The 17,247-nt window shown below is 42.6% G+C and overlaps 1 protein-coding gene across 1 annotated transcript; it reads left to right on the top strand.

Annotated features, from left to right (window-relative positions):
• Positions 1-10,605: 10,605 nt before the first annotated feature.
• LOC125550693 (F-box protein SKIP16) lies at positions 10,606-15,223 on the top strand. The gene is made up of 5 exons (XM_048713746.1): positions 10,606-10,951; positions 13,301-14,011; positions 14,230-14,442; positions 14,544-14,650; positions 14,832-15,223. The coding sequence occupies exons 1-5, from the start codon at positions 10,715-10,717 to the stop codon at positions 14,908-14,910; spliced, it is 1,347 nt and encodes a 448-aa protein (XP_048569703.1). The 5' UTR covers positions 10,606-10,714; the 3' UTR covers positions 14,911-15,223.
• The last annotated feature ends 2,024 nt before the right edge of the window (positions 15,224-17,247 follow it).

Genomic DNA, 17,247 nt, shown 5'->3' with positions numbered 1-17,247 from the left:
GAGGAGAGCGACGGGAGGGCGCGCGGCGGCGACAACAGAGGGGATGGATTCGGGGAAAGTGGTCGTGGGGAAGAATGAACCGCGTGGTTAAGTCAGAAGTAGCAGTAGCGCGTTCCAGGAAGTGCGCTACTGCTAAGCTAGCTACAGCACGTTCCTCCATACGCGCTACTGATATTCATTTCTCTTTTTTCCTCTTTTTCATTTATTTTTCTTTAAATTTTATTTTTTCCTTTCACCTTTTTCTATTTCTTTCATTTTCATTTTCTTTTCTATTTGCTTTCCATTTAATTTTATTTCATTTAGCAGTAGCACCTTTCAGCGTAAATGCACTGCTACAAAGCAAGTAGCGGTAGCGCGGTTCTACCTAGATCGCCACTACTATGTGTAGCCTATCGGCTAAGCCGTGGAAATTTTGGTAGTAGCGCTTTTATGTTCAGGCGCGCTGCTGCTACAACTATATTTGTAGCGCCGTTTACATCAGCGTGCTACTGCTACTTAGCACCAGCGTGCTTTTTTAACACGCGCTGCTGCTAAAGTTCTATGTATAAGGTTTTCCCTAGTAGTGATACACAGTTCTACAGAATTCCGCCTTGGTGGCTCCGTATATGGACGAACATAAGAATTTTCAACACTCCAAACACCCGGAGCAGTCTGACGATTGGATTACACATGAACAAACGGGGACTTTTGCCGGCCGGTTGCAGACACGTGCCATGCATGACACCGCTATTGAAGATGACCTGTACTTGCTGTCCCAGTTACCATCTTCGAATGTAATGACTTTCAAAGGGTACGAGATAAATGGGAATACATTTTACACGATCGCCCAAGATAAGAAGAGCACCAACCAAAACAATGGTGTCCGCTTTGATGCAGCAACCAAGACGGGAAAGGAAATATGTTATGGTTACATAGAGGACATGTGGGAACTTGACTATGGACATGGTTTGAAGGTCCCTTTGTTTCGGTGCAAATGGGTGAATATGACACGAGGCGGGGTAACGGAAGACCCACAATACGGAATGACAACAGTGGATCTCAACAATCTTGTGTATGCAGACAAACCATTCGTCCTAGCCAATGATGTGGCACAGATTTTCTATGTGAAGGACATGTCCACTGATACGTCTCCAACGTATCTACAATTTTTTATTGTTCCATGCTATTATATTATCAACTTTGGATGTTTTATATGCATTTATATGCTATTTTATATGATTTTTGGGACTAACCTATTAACCTAGAGCCCAGTGACAGTTTCTGTTTTTTCCTTGTTTTAGAGTATCGCAGAAAAGGAAAATCAAACGGAGTCCATTGACCTGAAACTTCACGAAACTTACTTTTGGACCAGAAGAAGCCCACGGAGTATCGGAGATGGACCAGAAGAGTCCCGGGCTGCCCACGAGGGTGGGGTCGCGCCCACCCCCCTGGGCGCGCCCCCTGCCTCGTGGATAGCCCGGAGATCCACCGACGTACTTCTTCCTCCTATATATACCCATATACCCTAAAAACTTTGAGGAGCACAATAGATCGGGAGTTCCGCCACCAGAAGCCTCTATAGCCACCAAAAACCAATCTAGACCCGTTCCGACACCCTGCCGGAGGGGGAATCCCTCTCCGGTGGCCATCTTCATCATCCCGGTGCTCTCCATGACGAGGAGGGAGTAGTTCTCCCTCGGTGCTGAGGGTATGTACCAGTAGCTATGTGTTTGATCTCTCTCTCTCATGCTCGACCTTTCGGTCTCAGTGTTCCGAGGCCATATCTGCATATGCTAGGCTCGTCAAGTTTAACCCCGAGTATTCTGCATGTGCAAAACTGGCTTGCACACATTGTATGTGAATGTAGAGCTTATCACACCCGATCATCACGTGGTGTCTCAGCACGAAGAACTATCGCAACGGTGCATACTCAGGGAGAACACTTATACCTTGAAATTTTAGTAAGGGATCATCTCGTAATGCTACCGTCGTACTAAGCAAAATAAGATGCATAAAGGATAAACATCACATGCAATCAATATATGTGATATGATATGGCCATCATCATCTTGTGCCTTTGATCTCCATCTCCAAAGCACCGTCATGATCACCATCGTCACCGGCTTGACACCTTGATCTCCATCGAAGCATCGTTGTCGTCTCGCCAACTATTTCTACTACGACTATCGCTACCGCTTAGTGATAAAGTAAAGCAATTACATGGCGATTGCATTTCATACAATAAAGCGACAACCGTATGGCTTCTGCCAGTTGCCGATAACTCTGTTACAAAACATGATCATCTCATACAATAAAATTTAGCATCATGTCTTGACCATATCACATCACAACATGCCCTGCAAAAACAAGTTAGACGTCCTCTACTTTGTTGTTGCAAGTTTTACGTGGCTGCTACGGGCTCAGCAAGAACCGTTCTTACCTACGCATCAAAAACCACAACGCGGTATAGTGATTGCTTTTGTATCTTCAGAAAGAACCCTGTTCATTGAATCCGATTCAACTAAAGTTGGAGAAACTGACACCCACTAGCCACCTGTGTGCGAAGCATGTCGGTAGAACCACTCTCGCGTAAGCTTACGGGTAATGTCGGTCTGAGCCGCTTCATCCAACAATACCGATGAATCAAGAATCAACTAGTGACGGCAAGCAATATGTATATACCCACGCCCACAACTCCTTTGTGTTCTACTCATGCATATAACATCTACGCATAGACCTGGCTCGGATGCCACTGTTGGGGAATGCAGTAATTTCAAAAAAAATCCTACTCACACACAAGATCTATCATGGTGATGCATAGCAACGAGAGGGGGGAGTGTAGTCCACGTACCCTCGCGTTCAGCTCGGTGATGTCCCGTGAACTCTAGATCCAGCTGAGTGTCGAGGGAGAGTTTCTTCAGCACAATGGCATGGTGACGGTGATGATGACGCTACCGGCGCAGGGCTTCGCCTAAGCACTGCAACGATATGACCGAGGTGGATTATGGTGGAGGGGGCCACCGCACACGGCTAAACAATGTTTGTTGTTTGTTCTAGGGTGCCCCCTTGCCCTCATATATAAAGGAGCAAGTGGGGAGGCCGGCCGGCCCTATGGCACGCCAAGGAGGGGAGGAATCCTCCTCCTAGCAGGAGTAGGATTCCTCCTTTCCTAGTCCTACTAGGAGGGGGGAGGAAGGAGTGGGAGAGAGGAAGGAAAAAGGGGGGCGCCGCCCCCCTCCTAGTCCAATTCGGACTCAAGGGGGAGGGGCGCATGGCCTGCCCTGGAAGCCCCTCTCTCTCCACTAAGGTCCATTAGTTCCCCGGGGGGTTCCGGTAACCCTCCAGTACTCTGGTTTTACCCAAAACCACCCAGAACATTTCCGTGTCTGAATTTAGACGTCCAATATATCAATTTTTATGTCTTGACCATTTAGAGACTCCTCGTCATGTCCGTGATCACATCCGGGACTCCGAACTACCTTCGGTACATCAAAACACATAAACTCATAATACCGATCGTCACCGAACGTTAAGCGTGCAGACCCTACGGGTTCGAGAACTATGTAGAGATGACTGAGACTCATCTCCGGTCAATAACCAATAGCGGAACCTGGATGATCATATTGGTTCCTACATATTCTACAAAGATCTTTATCGGTCAAACCGCATAACAACATACGTTGTTCCCTTTGTCATCGGTATGTTACTTGCCTGAGATTTGATCGTCGGTATCATCATACCTAGTTCAATCTTGTTACCGGCAAGTCCCTTTACTCGTTCCGTAATGCTACATCCCGTAACTAACTCATTAGTCACATTGCTTGCAAGGCTTATAGTGATGTGCATTACCGAGAGGGCCCAGAGATACCTCTCTGATACATAGAGTGACAAATCATAATCTCGATCTATGCCAACTCAACAAACACCATCGGAGACACCTGTAGAGCATATTTATAGTCACCCAGTTACGTTGTGACGTTTGATAGCACACTAAGTGTTCCTCCGGTATTCGGGAGTTGCATAATCTCATAGTCATAGGAACATGTATAAGTTATGGAGAAAGCAATAGCAATAAACTAAATGATCATAGTGCTAAGCTAACGGATGGGTCAAGTCAATCACATCATTATCTAATGATGTCATCCCATTTATCAAATGACAACTCTTTTTCCATGGCTAGGAAACTTAACCATCTTTGATTAACGAGCTAGTCAAGTAGAGGCATACTAGTGACACTCTGTTTGTCTATGTATTCACACATGTACTAAGTTTCCGGTTAATACAATTCTAGCATGAATAATAAACATTTATCATGATATAAGGAAATATAAATAACAACTTTATTATTGCCTCTAGGGCATATTTCCTTCAAGATGCCGCTGCCGATGGGGCCTCCGCCACATAAGTTCTTTGGCTATGGCTTCCCAGGACCACCAACGCAATGGGGATTCCTGGGAGGTTTTCCTCATCCCTTCCAGCAGAAAGCTTGGGGTGGAGGGCCACAACAGCCATGGTTCGGTCCACCTGCTCAGTACCCTCCCCCCAGGGGACTGGAGGTGGCGTGGACCTGCTACAAACTGATCGAAGCAATTCGGGGAATCAACAGGGCTCAGGCAAAACTCAGGGTAAGAATCCTCAGCACAAAAAACAGGACCAGGTTCAGAAATCTACCTCATACACCTCCACTAGCTTGATGTCCTATGCCCATGTGACCTGTTACAATTGTGGTGATCCGGGACACCACAAAGACAAGTGCGAGAGACCCAAGAGTTGTTTTATTTACAAGATGGTGACCCACATGGTGGATGATTGTCCTGTCATGAAGAAATCTCATCTCACTGCAAGATATGTGGGGAGTGCAACACAAGGACTAGGCTTCTACCACATTGATGTCCCTAATGTGAATGCTCAGTACTATGGTGGTCTAAAGAATGTTGGAATAGTGCTTGTTGAATCTGGGGAAGTATCCAAGAAAGAATTAGCGAAGGAATTTGCAGACATCTATAAGACCAATTGGCCATGGCCCATCAATGCCCTGGATGACTGGACTTTCTTGGTGAAATTTCCTCCAGAAATAGATGTAGCTCATGTGGCAGGCTATCACTACTTTGGCTTGAAGAAAGACAATGTAATTGTCAGTGTAGAAGTCTGGTAAGGAAATGTTGAGGCAGAGGATGACCTGCAAGAGATCTGGATCAAAATTAGGAAGATGAACCCCAAGTGGTGTGAGTGGTCCGTGCTTGACCAAATCACCTCCACTCTTGGGGTGCTACTGGATGTTGACTGGCAATACAACTTGCAGTCCTTCTATGAAATAGTTAGGGTGAAGATATCATGCAAGGACCATACAAAAATCCCTGCAGAGACACTCTTTGGTATCAAAGAAAAAATTTACAGACTGCTAATTAAGGTGGAACCAAGAAATAGTGATGAAGTTATGGCAGCAACCAATCCCTCAATGGATACAAATGCCTCTTTAGAAACAATGTCTAAAGACAGTGCCTCTAATGATGGCAGATCACGGCAGGGGTCCAGTATTGGCTCTGACTCTGGCTCACTCACTGGGACTGGAAACTCAACCCACATGACACAAGTTCCAGGGCAACAACACTCCCATGAAGAGGCTACCCCAACCTCCATGCTCAAAAACCAGCTGCCTGAGCCCCAATATCTACCCAGGGTTCAAGCCCTGGAGCAATTGCTCAACTCAAAACAGGGGGATTCTATTGGATTCAACCTTCTGAGGGAGATGGAGCTAATTGGGGAAGATGAGATCGATCCTGAGGGAGAAATAGAAGACTTGGAGGTTTATGATGAAGCTGAACAACTATCTCTGGAAGTGCAATATGAAGCCAACTTTCCTGCCATGAAGACTATGTTGACAACAAGAAATGGGGCCCTATGCAAGCTACTAGGATGAGCTCAAGAATTGCTGGTGACAAAATAACCATCATGGAAAAAGCTCAACAGCTCAAGGAGGTCCAGAATTTGGAAGTCTAGAAAGCACATGATAAGAATCAAGTTTCTTTTAACATGTTTAATAACCCATCTTTTTTATCAGTTCCCACTAACATTGGTGTGGAGGTTGACTTAGGAAATGTTATCTCTAGTAACCTTTCCTCCCACACTGTGATAGATGAAACTAGAGCCCAAATCATGACTCAAGGTCATGAGGCTGAGCTGCATAATCATTTGACTAATCATCTATTCATCTCCGATCCATCATCTAGCCCTAATGAAGGGCTCTGGTCCCTGGTAAGAAGGAATAGGCGGGGCAAGCACCCCAGGACAAAGATTAAAAAATGAATGCCCTCTTCTGGAATGTAAGAGGCATTTCTGCTACAGGCAGAAAGCCTCTCATTATAGACACCATAGCTAAAACCCATGCTACCATTTTAGGTTTTCAGGAAACTAAGAAGGAGGATTTTTCCCCCTCCTACCTCAAATCATTAATTGGTCATAGAGATTTTGCTTGGCACCACCTCCCAGCCACAAGCACTGCTGGAGGCATCCTGATGGGAGTGGATCAAGATGTTTTTGATGTGGTCTCTTGGTCTCATTTATATGTTTCTGTTAGCTGTGAAATGAGGCACAAAAGTCTTGGTCATCTGATTAGGGTCGTTACAGTGTATGGCTCCCCATATGAAGAAGGGAAAGCTGCTTTTATTTCTGAACTTGACACTTTATTTGTAGATAGCCACATCCCTACCCTGATTGGGGGGGGGGGGTCAATCTAGTTAGGAATGCTAAAGAAAAGAGCAATGGAGTTATCAATCATAGATGGAGTGATAACTTCAATGCATGGATTGAGATATGGGGGCTGTTAGAGATTAAACTCTCTAGCAGGAAATTCACTTGGGCCAACAATCAAGTTGACCTCATCATGTCCACTATTGATAGACTCTTCTGCAATACTGACATGGATGCCCTCTATCCTTTGGCATCGTGTAGATCTCTTCCTAGATGTGGCAGTGACCATACCCCCTCCTCTGGGACTCTGGGGTAGAGGCCCAACCTAGGAAAAGTAGCTATAAAATGGAAAAATGGTGGCTCCTTAGGGCTAACTTTGTTGATCTAATCCATAAAATTTGGTCAGAGCCAAATAGGGGTACTTCTAGCTTGGAAAACTGGCAGATTCAAATTAGAAGTCTTAGAAGAGTTGCCAAAGGTTGGAATTCCAATGAGGAAGCTAATCTTAGAAGGTATAAAAAATATTGTTGGAGGAATTTGACATCTTAGATGTTGAAGTTGAATCCTCTGACCTTTCCGAAGAAGAATTTGCTAGAATGAAATTCATACATACTGAACTTCAGAAAATTTGGCTTCAGGAAGAAACAAAAGCCAAACAAAGATCTAGGGATAGAAATATTAAAGAAGGAGACAGAAACACTGCATACTTTCATGCAATGGCTAACCAGAGGAGGAGGAAAACCCTCAGTCACTCCTTGGATGGACCTGACGGGCCTGTCCATGACATTAAGGATATGCTTAATGTGGCTGGGGACTTTTATAAAAACCTGTTTAAAAATACAATAGTAGTGGCTTTACACTTAAACCTGACTTCTTCTCAGCAGAAGAGCTAGTCACATCGACTGAGAATGAGGCCCTAGAAGCACCCTTTACTGAGGAAGAAGTAAAGAAAGCAGTCTTTGACTCATACCCTGATGGTGCCCCTGGACCAGATGTGATTCCATTTTTCTTCTATCATCAATTTTGGGAGGTGATAAAAGTTGATTTGATAGACATGTTTAATGATTTCCATAAAGGAGAACTAGACATTCATAGACTTAACTTTGCTATGCTTACTCTAATCCCTAAGGAACCTGATGCTACTTCCATGAAAAAGTTTAGGCCCATCAGCTTAATCAACTGTAGTTTTAAGATTTTTACTAAGGTTCTTACTAATAGGCTGACTAAGATCCTTCAGAGATTGATAGCTAGCAACCAATCTGCCTTCCTCAAAGGCAGATATATCCTGGAGAGTGTGGTCACTGCTCATGAGGTAGTACATTCAGTCCACTCTGGGAAAAAAACAAGATTTGGTCTTGAAGCTTGACTATGAAAAAGCCTTTGACAAAGTATATCTTAACTTTCTACTGGATCTGCTTGAGAAGAGAGGCTTTGGTAGGGTAAATATCTTTGCACCTAACCTATCACCCAGTGCCTCTAGATTTTGGAAAGGGATAAAAACCATAACCCAAGCGCTGAAATTTGGTTATAGATGGAAGATTGGGTGAGGAGACAAGGTTAGATTCTGGGAGGATACCTGGTTGGGTACCTCTCCTCTAGCTGTGCAATTCTGGCCTATCTACTCCCATTTGCAATGAACAAACCAAAAGTGTTAGCAAGGTGTGGGACGGTCTTCAGCTAAAACTCACTTTTAGAAGAAACTTTGATGATAGACTTATGGAGCAATGATATCAGTTGGTCGAGATAGCTGGTAGTTTGACCCTCAGTAACGACATTGATGCCCTTATTTGGTAGCTAGAAAACAAAGGGGTCTATTCTACAAGCTCACTCTACCATGTGATCAATTTCAGGGGGGTTCAACCAGTTTTCATCCCTTCGGTGTGGAAACTTAAAATACCCCCTAAAATTCATGTCTTCTTGTGGCTTTTTGCTAACAACAAACTGATGACTAGAGATAACCTTAGGAAAAGACAGATTATCAAACCACTTGACTGTGCCTTCTGCTCTGAAGCTGAAACATGTTCTCATCCCCGCGCGTTGCTGCGGGATTTTAAAGATTAATTTTGGATACATTTTATATGCATGAAATGATCTAAATCGAAAGCTATTATTTTCAAAAGTAATTCTATGTGAACAAAGAATACGCATGTACGTTGGACTATTGGAGATGGAACAATTAAATTGGGGTATGCATGTGCTACAAAATAGTTCTAGTGGATGATGACGTGGCACATTTGATGATGTGGAGGGCTGCATGTTGAGAGAAATAGACTTAGTGGGGATCAACTATTTATGTATTATAGATGTGTGGTCCCTAGGCAAATTTGGCCATTGATCACGAGTCATTTTAGGGTAGATACTGGGACTAATTTTGAATCAGTGGCGAAATTCTGGATTGCTAATAGAATTCTGTTCTCAACACTGTTAATGTTGCTGTGCTTTGGTATGTCTGGAATATAGGAACTCTATAATTTTCAATAACACCTTATGAACGTCGATTAAGCAGGTGCTGAGGTTGATCTTAAAGACTATCAAGAGCTGGGCGGTATTGTCCTCGAGCGAGACTGCGGAAAGGCTGGAGGCCTTCACAACGCACCTCACAACCTACCCGAGGCAGCCACTGTTGATCGGTGGCTGATTCCGAGGCACCCTGAAGCCCCTCTGGTGGATCCTTGGACCAAGCTGAAGATCACGGACGACGCGCTAGGCTTTGCATCCCCTTCCAATAAGCATAGTGAAGACGCAACGGTGTCAAGTCCAACCTCAACTCTGACGGCCGCTTGGTCTCCACAAGCTGTGGTTGTGCCACCGCTGAAGTCGCGCAAAGCCTCCCAGGGACTGCTCTGCATCTAAAGCGTGATGCGCTGTGTGTGTGATAAAGTCGTCATCTTAGTTTTCGCAAAAACTTGATGTAATAATTTCGTTTACCTAGTCTTTCGCTGAACTGCTCCTCTCAGTGAGCCGATGTATCCCGAACGACTTTGTGGTTTCATTCTATAAAACGGAACCGGGGAGGGGCCTCCCTGTTCTTCTAATATTTTTTTTGCTGATAAGCGACAATTTCTTCTTGAAGGTGTTGAATTTGAACGATGCAGCGAGGCATATCCAATACGGATGGCTTCACCGTTTTGTGAAGTGAGATATGCATGTATACAATGATGACATACATGAACACGATATTGAGCACATTCAATATGGAAAGGTTCCTCTTAAAAAAAGTATGAAAAAGGTTGCCCGTCATACATACTTTATAGGCTACATTTACATTTGAATTTATAGAATTTATAAAGACGATGCATACTATTCCCATTTATATACTCTCTCTTTTTCTAAATATTTGTCTTTCTAGAGATTTTAACAAGTGACTATGTATGAAGCAAAATGAGTGAATCTACACTCTAAAATATATCTATATACATCCGTATGTGGTAGTTCGTTTGAAATCTCTAAAAAGACAAATATTTAGAAACGAATGGAGTAGTAAACTTTGTAGTAGCAATTACTCCCTCTGTAAATTAATATAAGAGCGTTTAGATAGTAGTGATCTAAACGCTCTTATATTAATTTACCGAGGGAGTACTTATTAGGAAATTTGTGTTAAAAAACTTACTAGGAAATTAGATAAACTTTATAAGTACTTCTGCTGTCTAAAAACGTTCTTATATTATGGGATGGAGAGAGTATCATTTTGCCGCAATTTCATACTCCCTCGGTTTCTAAATATTTGTCTTTTTAGAGATTTCAACAAGTGACTACATACGAAGCAAAATGAGTGAATCTATAGTCTAAAATATGTCTACATACATCCGTATGTTGTGTCCATTTGAAATGCCTAGAAAGACAAGTATTTGGGAACGGAGGGAGTACATTCAAAACTCATTTTTTTTAAGATATAATATCCAAAGCCCATTGCCCCAATAACAACCTACTGCTTTCACCACTTTATTTCTCTCCTCGTTCAGCAGTCAGCATCTCCGTGTCTCGCTCCCTCCCCCTCCACCGCCCCCCTAGTCTGACACCGCCAAAATCCCACCGCGCCACGCGGATGGCTTCGCCGCCGACGGGGCCCGCGGCGCCGGCGGGCTTGGAGAGCATGGAGGGCCTCGCCCTCGACACCATCATCGCCAAGGCCGGCGCGCGCCCTGCGGCTGTGCTCGCCTGCGCCAGCACGCACCTGCGCGCTGCCGTCGCCGAGGACGCCGTCTGGCGCAACTTCTGCGCCCGAGACCTCGGCCTCGACGCGCCCCTCGACCCCGAGGACCGCCCGCTCCCCTCCTTCAAGGTCTGGTGCTGGCTTGATCCCCTCGTTCCTTTCCCCTAACTAACCCTTGCCCAAACACAAGAATTAAGAAGCAGTCGATATACAATCTGCCGCTTCGTGATGGGGTTCCTGGCGTGTGGAACTTTGGATGATTTTGTTACTTGTATTGCTACTGTTGTGAATTCTTTGGTGCGTGTTGTCAGCTTGGAAATGCCGGACCTAGCAGAAGGTTTGAGTGAGGGGTCCTACTGTGAATTGAAAGAACTACCGTGTTTTCATTGCAAACGTAAAATAACTTACGGATTTGCAAATTAGGATTAAAGTGGGGGCCTTTACCCCTGCTCAGTCCTTCTTGGTGTTTGTATTTTAATCAATGCCTCATTCCTGAATTTCCTGATCTTAGCCCATTAGTTATGAGTTATGACCATGACCAAACAGATGGTAAATCAGAAACACATAGTACCAAGCAATTACCTATGATTTTGTAGACCATTAAGGTTAGACTAGCCACAATGGAGAGTAACATACACTAGTAACACACACATATCCCTAGACTATGTTACTACCTTCATAGTGGGTAGTAACATAGGTGTGGTGTCATGCAAAGCTCCATTTATTAGGTTATAGGCTCATATTGCATTGAGACATGTGATGTTACAGTAACTAGCTAAGTTACTAGAACTACCTCTCTCTTCATTAACTCATTGCCACATAGACAAATTTGCTGAGTTGGACTTGAAGTTACTGCTGAAGTTACTCCCACTGTGGCTAGTCTTAGGTGTGTCGAAAGTAGAGTAAGGTGTGTCTGTAGAACTAGTTTATATCATCTCACTGTTTACATAGGTAGGAAAAGCGGCTTAGAGAAGATAGGACCCTGACTAACTACAAGGTAAAGAAAAATAGAAACATAAGAGGAATAAAATAAACAACACCATTTTTTCTAAAATTGGTAGTACTTCTCACTTATATATCTATTTTCTTCTAATATCCTTGTCCTTATGTGAATGAAGTTAACATTTCATTGTCCTAATGTCTGTCAAAAGAGTTTGATCTGTAATGACTCCCCACCATGATTTTCTCTTTTCTTTTCAGTGTATCTTTTGTCGCGTTAGCTTGCTGTCATTATTTTTCGGTTTAACTTGTCCAAAAGGGGATGGAGATTGATTATTGATGTTTAATTTGTGGTATTACTATCAGAGACTTGTACAGTTCTGCTCATGGACTGCATTTCTCAGGTAGAACATTTCCTCTGCGTGTAAGCATGTAAAGTTTTACGCGCCACTGAAGAAAAATGCTGGTATTTTTTTCTATGATAATATATGAGTAGTGCCTATTTAATAGGTTGCTCCACCAAGGAATACGATGCCATTGAATGATCCCAATAGTGAATTGTCTGAAACCTAAACTTTCAACTTTTACATGTCGTCTTTGGTTGTTATGATGTTACTTCAAATTGCATCCACTTCCTGCTGGCCTTCACGGCCATATGTGAGAAACGAGAGTCCCGTTGGGATATCTGAGATTAGGCCTCGTGTAAAAGAAAATCAACTATGAAAACTTGAACACTATTTTATTATTCATACTGGTAGTGCAATATTTTATAGAATTGCATATTTTAAAAAACAAGTTTTAAAGCACCAACTACTAATCTACTCCCTCCGTCCGTAAATACTTGTCCTAGAAATGGTTGTATCTAGACTTATTTTAGTTATAGATACATCCATTTTCAACCATTTTTAGGACAAGTATTTCCGGACGGAGGGAGTATGTTTTAGCGGAACTGTGACATCCTTTTGGCTTTTCCTTGTTGTAAAATCTTCAAAACTAATTTATGTTGCTGGAGCTATAGCACAGTTAGTATCATCACCATGAACCCAGTCATTATTACTTTATTAGCATCGATAATTTGGTTTTGGAAAGAAACTTTTCAAAAGGTTTGCTGTCAATGTCAATCTATTACAGTCCAGGGTCTGGAGTGTGTTGCTAGTCATTTGCTCTATATCTGCCCTTTGGCTGTGAAATACAATTATGACCTTTTGAGCTATTCTCTAATGTTGACAAATTGCACCCTATTTGGTCTACTTCCTACCAGCTGCAAAAACTAAGAGTTAGGGGAACATGAATTATATGTAGTACAACACTCCTTATTCTGTTAGTCATTTTTTTTCTAGAGAACAGTTCTGTTATTGATTGTGCTCGCTGTTGTTCACTTATAGACGTCCAAATTCGTTCATTGTTTGTAAATATTCTTTTTGGTGGAATTATTATTTACGATGTTACTTCATCTGATTTTGGCGATTGACTGCATATCTTCTTCGCTTCAAATTAATTGGTTTTATCCATGATAACAAACTGTAACCAAATTTTCAGGATGCATATAAAGTTTGGTCAGAGTCTTTTGGTATGTATCCATTACCCCTGGTAAAGAGAGTGAAACTTTTTTGGAGCTCATTAAAAGGATGGATTTCTGAAAACTTTCCTGAAGCACTCAGAACTTTGAGTAAAGGTGTTTCTGAAGCTCAGATAAGATCAGCAGAAGATGATCTTGGTTTCAAGCTTCCTATGCCTACAAAGCTATTGTACCGCTTTTGCAATGGTCAACTGCCTTTCAGTAAAAACGAGGATGTACGCATGGCTCCTCTTGGCATAATAGGAGGCTATCTGTTTTATAATTACATTGTAAATGTGCACTTGTCATCTCTTGAGCAAATGGTCGAAGAGACAAAAGAATTTAATTTCCACTTGGAGGAGCAAGGTCTTCCCATTGGGCCCAACCTTGCATTAGTGGCAAGTTCATGGTATCATCCTAAAACGTTTCTTCTCAATTGTTCAAGTGGTGAACTTTACGTTGGCACTGCCAACTTATCAGCTGGAGAAATGATGCCATGCGTGCCAAAATCATTGATAAAGCCAACTAATAGTGATATGCCCCAAGATGGATTACTTTTGTGGTTGGAAGAGCACCTTAGGCGCTTACAGAATGGCATGATCAAGATCCGCCCTCTTAAGACGTCGAGGTATATCTGCTTATATCCAGAAGCATCCCCATTGTGTTCGTCAGCAGTGACAAATGGTGTAAAGGTGATAAATCGTGACTTCCTAAATATGGCATCATCATTTTATTAAGCTTGAAGTCTAAATGGCATATCTTGTTTCCAACACTTGGTTGACTGTTCTTATTCATGACTTGCAACATTTCATCCCACTTGATTGCTTCCGTGAGTGATTTTTCATGACATGCAGTAGACATTCTATATGGTCTCATTGGTGCATTGGGCTGACATTTCTGATGGTTATAGGTACGTGCATCTGCTGTCTTTGTGCCAGAACATCCTCGTCGGGGGCATGTGGGCACACATCTGTACAGCTATTCCATCCGCCTGTCAGTTCCTGAGGCATGCATGCTAGGTGGGGTTTACTTTTCTTCCTGCCAGCTTCACTCACGCCACTGGATCATCCGATGTAAAGACACGGTTGTTTCGGATATGCATGGGGAAGGTGTTATTGGGGAGGTATGCTGGAATCGAAAAGGAAAACTAATTTCTGTATCTTGAATTCTCGTGGAGAAAAGTTATAGTTAACGTGGCTATTTATTTGGCTTTATGTTTTGCAGTATCCTTTACTTTTACCAGGGCAGGACGAGTTTGTCTATGAGAGCTGCACGCCGCTGAATGGCAGTAGTGGATCTGTGGAGGGCTCTTTTACATTTGTGCCTGGGAGGTATGACCTAATTCACAAGAGAAGTTTCAATCAAAAGAATGAAGTCATTTTATTAGGCATTTGTAGCCAAACTGTGTTTGTTAAGGATTGGCAAGTGTTTGTGTGCCAACCAACCGAAACATCCTGTTTTCTTTTTTCATTATGTTGATGCGTGATTTGACTGTTTTATCCTTTGGTTAAGGTTGACCCAGCCAGAAGGAAAACCATTCGACGTCACGGTGGCTCCGTTCCCTCTGGAAGTACCCGACTACATCTTCTGAGCAATAGTATGTGCACCTAATAACAGTGTAGTATCTTGGTAGAAACACCGAACATATCTGTAGTACTCTGTCTGCTGTAGCAAAGTTGCTCTGCCTGGAGTTGATCTTGTCGATGTAATGTTAACAAAAGGACGCAAACGGTTTTGTCGTGCGCCGACCTTCTTCCGGTTCCTGGCTGTGGCCCTAAAGGAATCTGTAGCGGGTGGAGCTTGTCTGTTCATATGTGATGTGAGGTTGTTTGTTTCTTTGTTGAGGTGAAACATAAGAGGGAATTGTTCCAAGGTTTGCGCAAGAAATGGTTCCTTGGCTGTCATGTCTGGGTTTGCGACACCGATGTGATGTGATCGATGCAGTGCTGTTCGTGACAGAGCTGTTTCAGTAGGTCATCTGTAATCCTACACTGATGTTCGTTTGTAATGTTTCCCCTATGGTTCGTCACCACTGCACTGGTAGTTCAGCACTACTTGTATTGCAAAGTAGGTCTATCCCTTGTATGCAGTGTGAGTGGTCCATCGGATAGATGTGCGTGCTTCACTACACCCGACAGCAACATAAGCAGATAGAAAGAGGACGTCTGTCACATCAGTATAATAGCTGTGTATTGTCTTTCTACTCCTTCCATCCCAGGGTGTAGTGTCAAAAACGCTCTTATATTATGGGATGGAGGGAGTATATTTTATGTATGTTTATCTACAATCTTCCTATAGCCAGGATGCCTGCCAAAGAACTACATAATCAGGTTTTGATGTAACATAAGTATCAGTAGAATATTGTTTCAACAAAAGAAGCATCAAAGTACAAACGGCTCTACATACATTGGCTTCTCAAATACCACTTGGAATAGATTTGAGGTACTTCTTCTGAATAACATGCCAAGGAGATTTTTGATCTGAAATCATTCCCTAGCAGCCTTATCATCCTTAAATCAGATCCCAGTTGCCATACCATCTTTCTGTGGTGATATCTTTTTCTCTCCCTCTTGTTATGACGCTCTTCTCTTCAGTTGTCGAGAAAATCTCCACAGCGGGCTCATAAATGGTCCTCATTCCTTGGATGCAATTGCATTGCAAGAATGACAATGTGAAAAACCGCGAAGAGAGCACGAAGCATGGTTCCCAGCTTATCTCGGCAACTAAGCCCGGAGTATGTACTCCCTCCGTTCGGAATTACTTGTCGCAGAAATGGATGCATCTAGACATATTTTAGTTCTAGATACACCCATATTCGAGACAAGTAATTTCGAACGGAGAGAGTACAAGAAACTGTGACTATTCTGTATAGGTGGAAGCCAACATCATTTTATCTTCTTCTCTTGGCCATCACTAGCTAGAACCAGAACCAAGTATGCCGCGTGAAGAACCAAGCATTCTGAGCCATCTACTCTGCACACAGTAACCAAGTTAGAATGTGAGGTCAACATCATGAAAGCAACTCCTAGCAATATTTTTTTGTAGAACCAGTAATTTCATAGGACGTACTCCCTCCGTCCCATAATATAAGACTGTTTTTTATACTAATGTAGTGTCAAAAACGTTCTTATATTATGAGACGGAGGGGGTAGTAATGAATGATGGTTCTTGCAAGCACAAAAGAGGGATGTGCTAGTGAACCAACTCAAAAGACACAATTACAATTCATTGATTCTACTGCCACATTGGCGTTTGAAGTGTGAAACTGGTGCGCACCCAGAATCAACTTCATGTTAAAGGAAAAGAAGGTGTACTTTGTTGATATGAGCAGTTTATCACCCCTATTAAGCAGAGATGTCACACAACATCAGATAATAAGTATTATTTTTTTTGCGGGGCAAAACATCAGATAATTCACATGAAAAGTAATCCCAATGTAATGCTTAAACCTAATCCAATCTGCAAACATATTTAGGCCTCTTTTGATTCATAGGATAGGATTATCGTAGGAATAGGGAATTTATAGGAAATGAGATGACATATATCCCAAATCCTATGAATAGGAATAGAAAACGAGATGTCATTTGGTTCACACCAAAGAAATTTTTCCATTAAGTTTAGGCTCATTTTTATTTTCCTATGAAATGTGAAGGATAGAAACCAATCCTATGTAGGAATAGGAATCCATTCCTATGAACCAAAGGGCTCTTCAGAAAAAAAAACCCTACAAAAATCCTATCCTCTAGAATTCCTATGAAATTCCCGGGCCTTAATTAGGACCCAAAAGCAAATAAAGAAAAATCTACCAGTTGAAAACATTTCTGCGGCTGAAAATTCAGAAAAGGAGGCTGGACAGCTCTAGATCAGTCTAGCTCTGCCTCTACCTGCACTGCACCATCGATCAAGATGGCAGAGATAAGTGAAGTTG

This window comes from Triticum urartu, chromosome 4 (genome assembly GCF_003073215.2).
Source record: "Triticum urartu cultivar G1812 chromosome 4, Tu2.1, whole genome shotgun sequence".
Taxonomy (NCBI): Eukaryota; Viridiplantae; Streptophyta; class Magnoliopsida; order Poales; family Poaceae; genus Triticum; species Triticum urartu.
The sequence above is the reverse complement of the archived record's forward strand: the minus strand, read 5'-3'. Positions and strand labels throughout refer to the sequence as shown.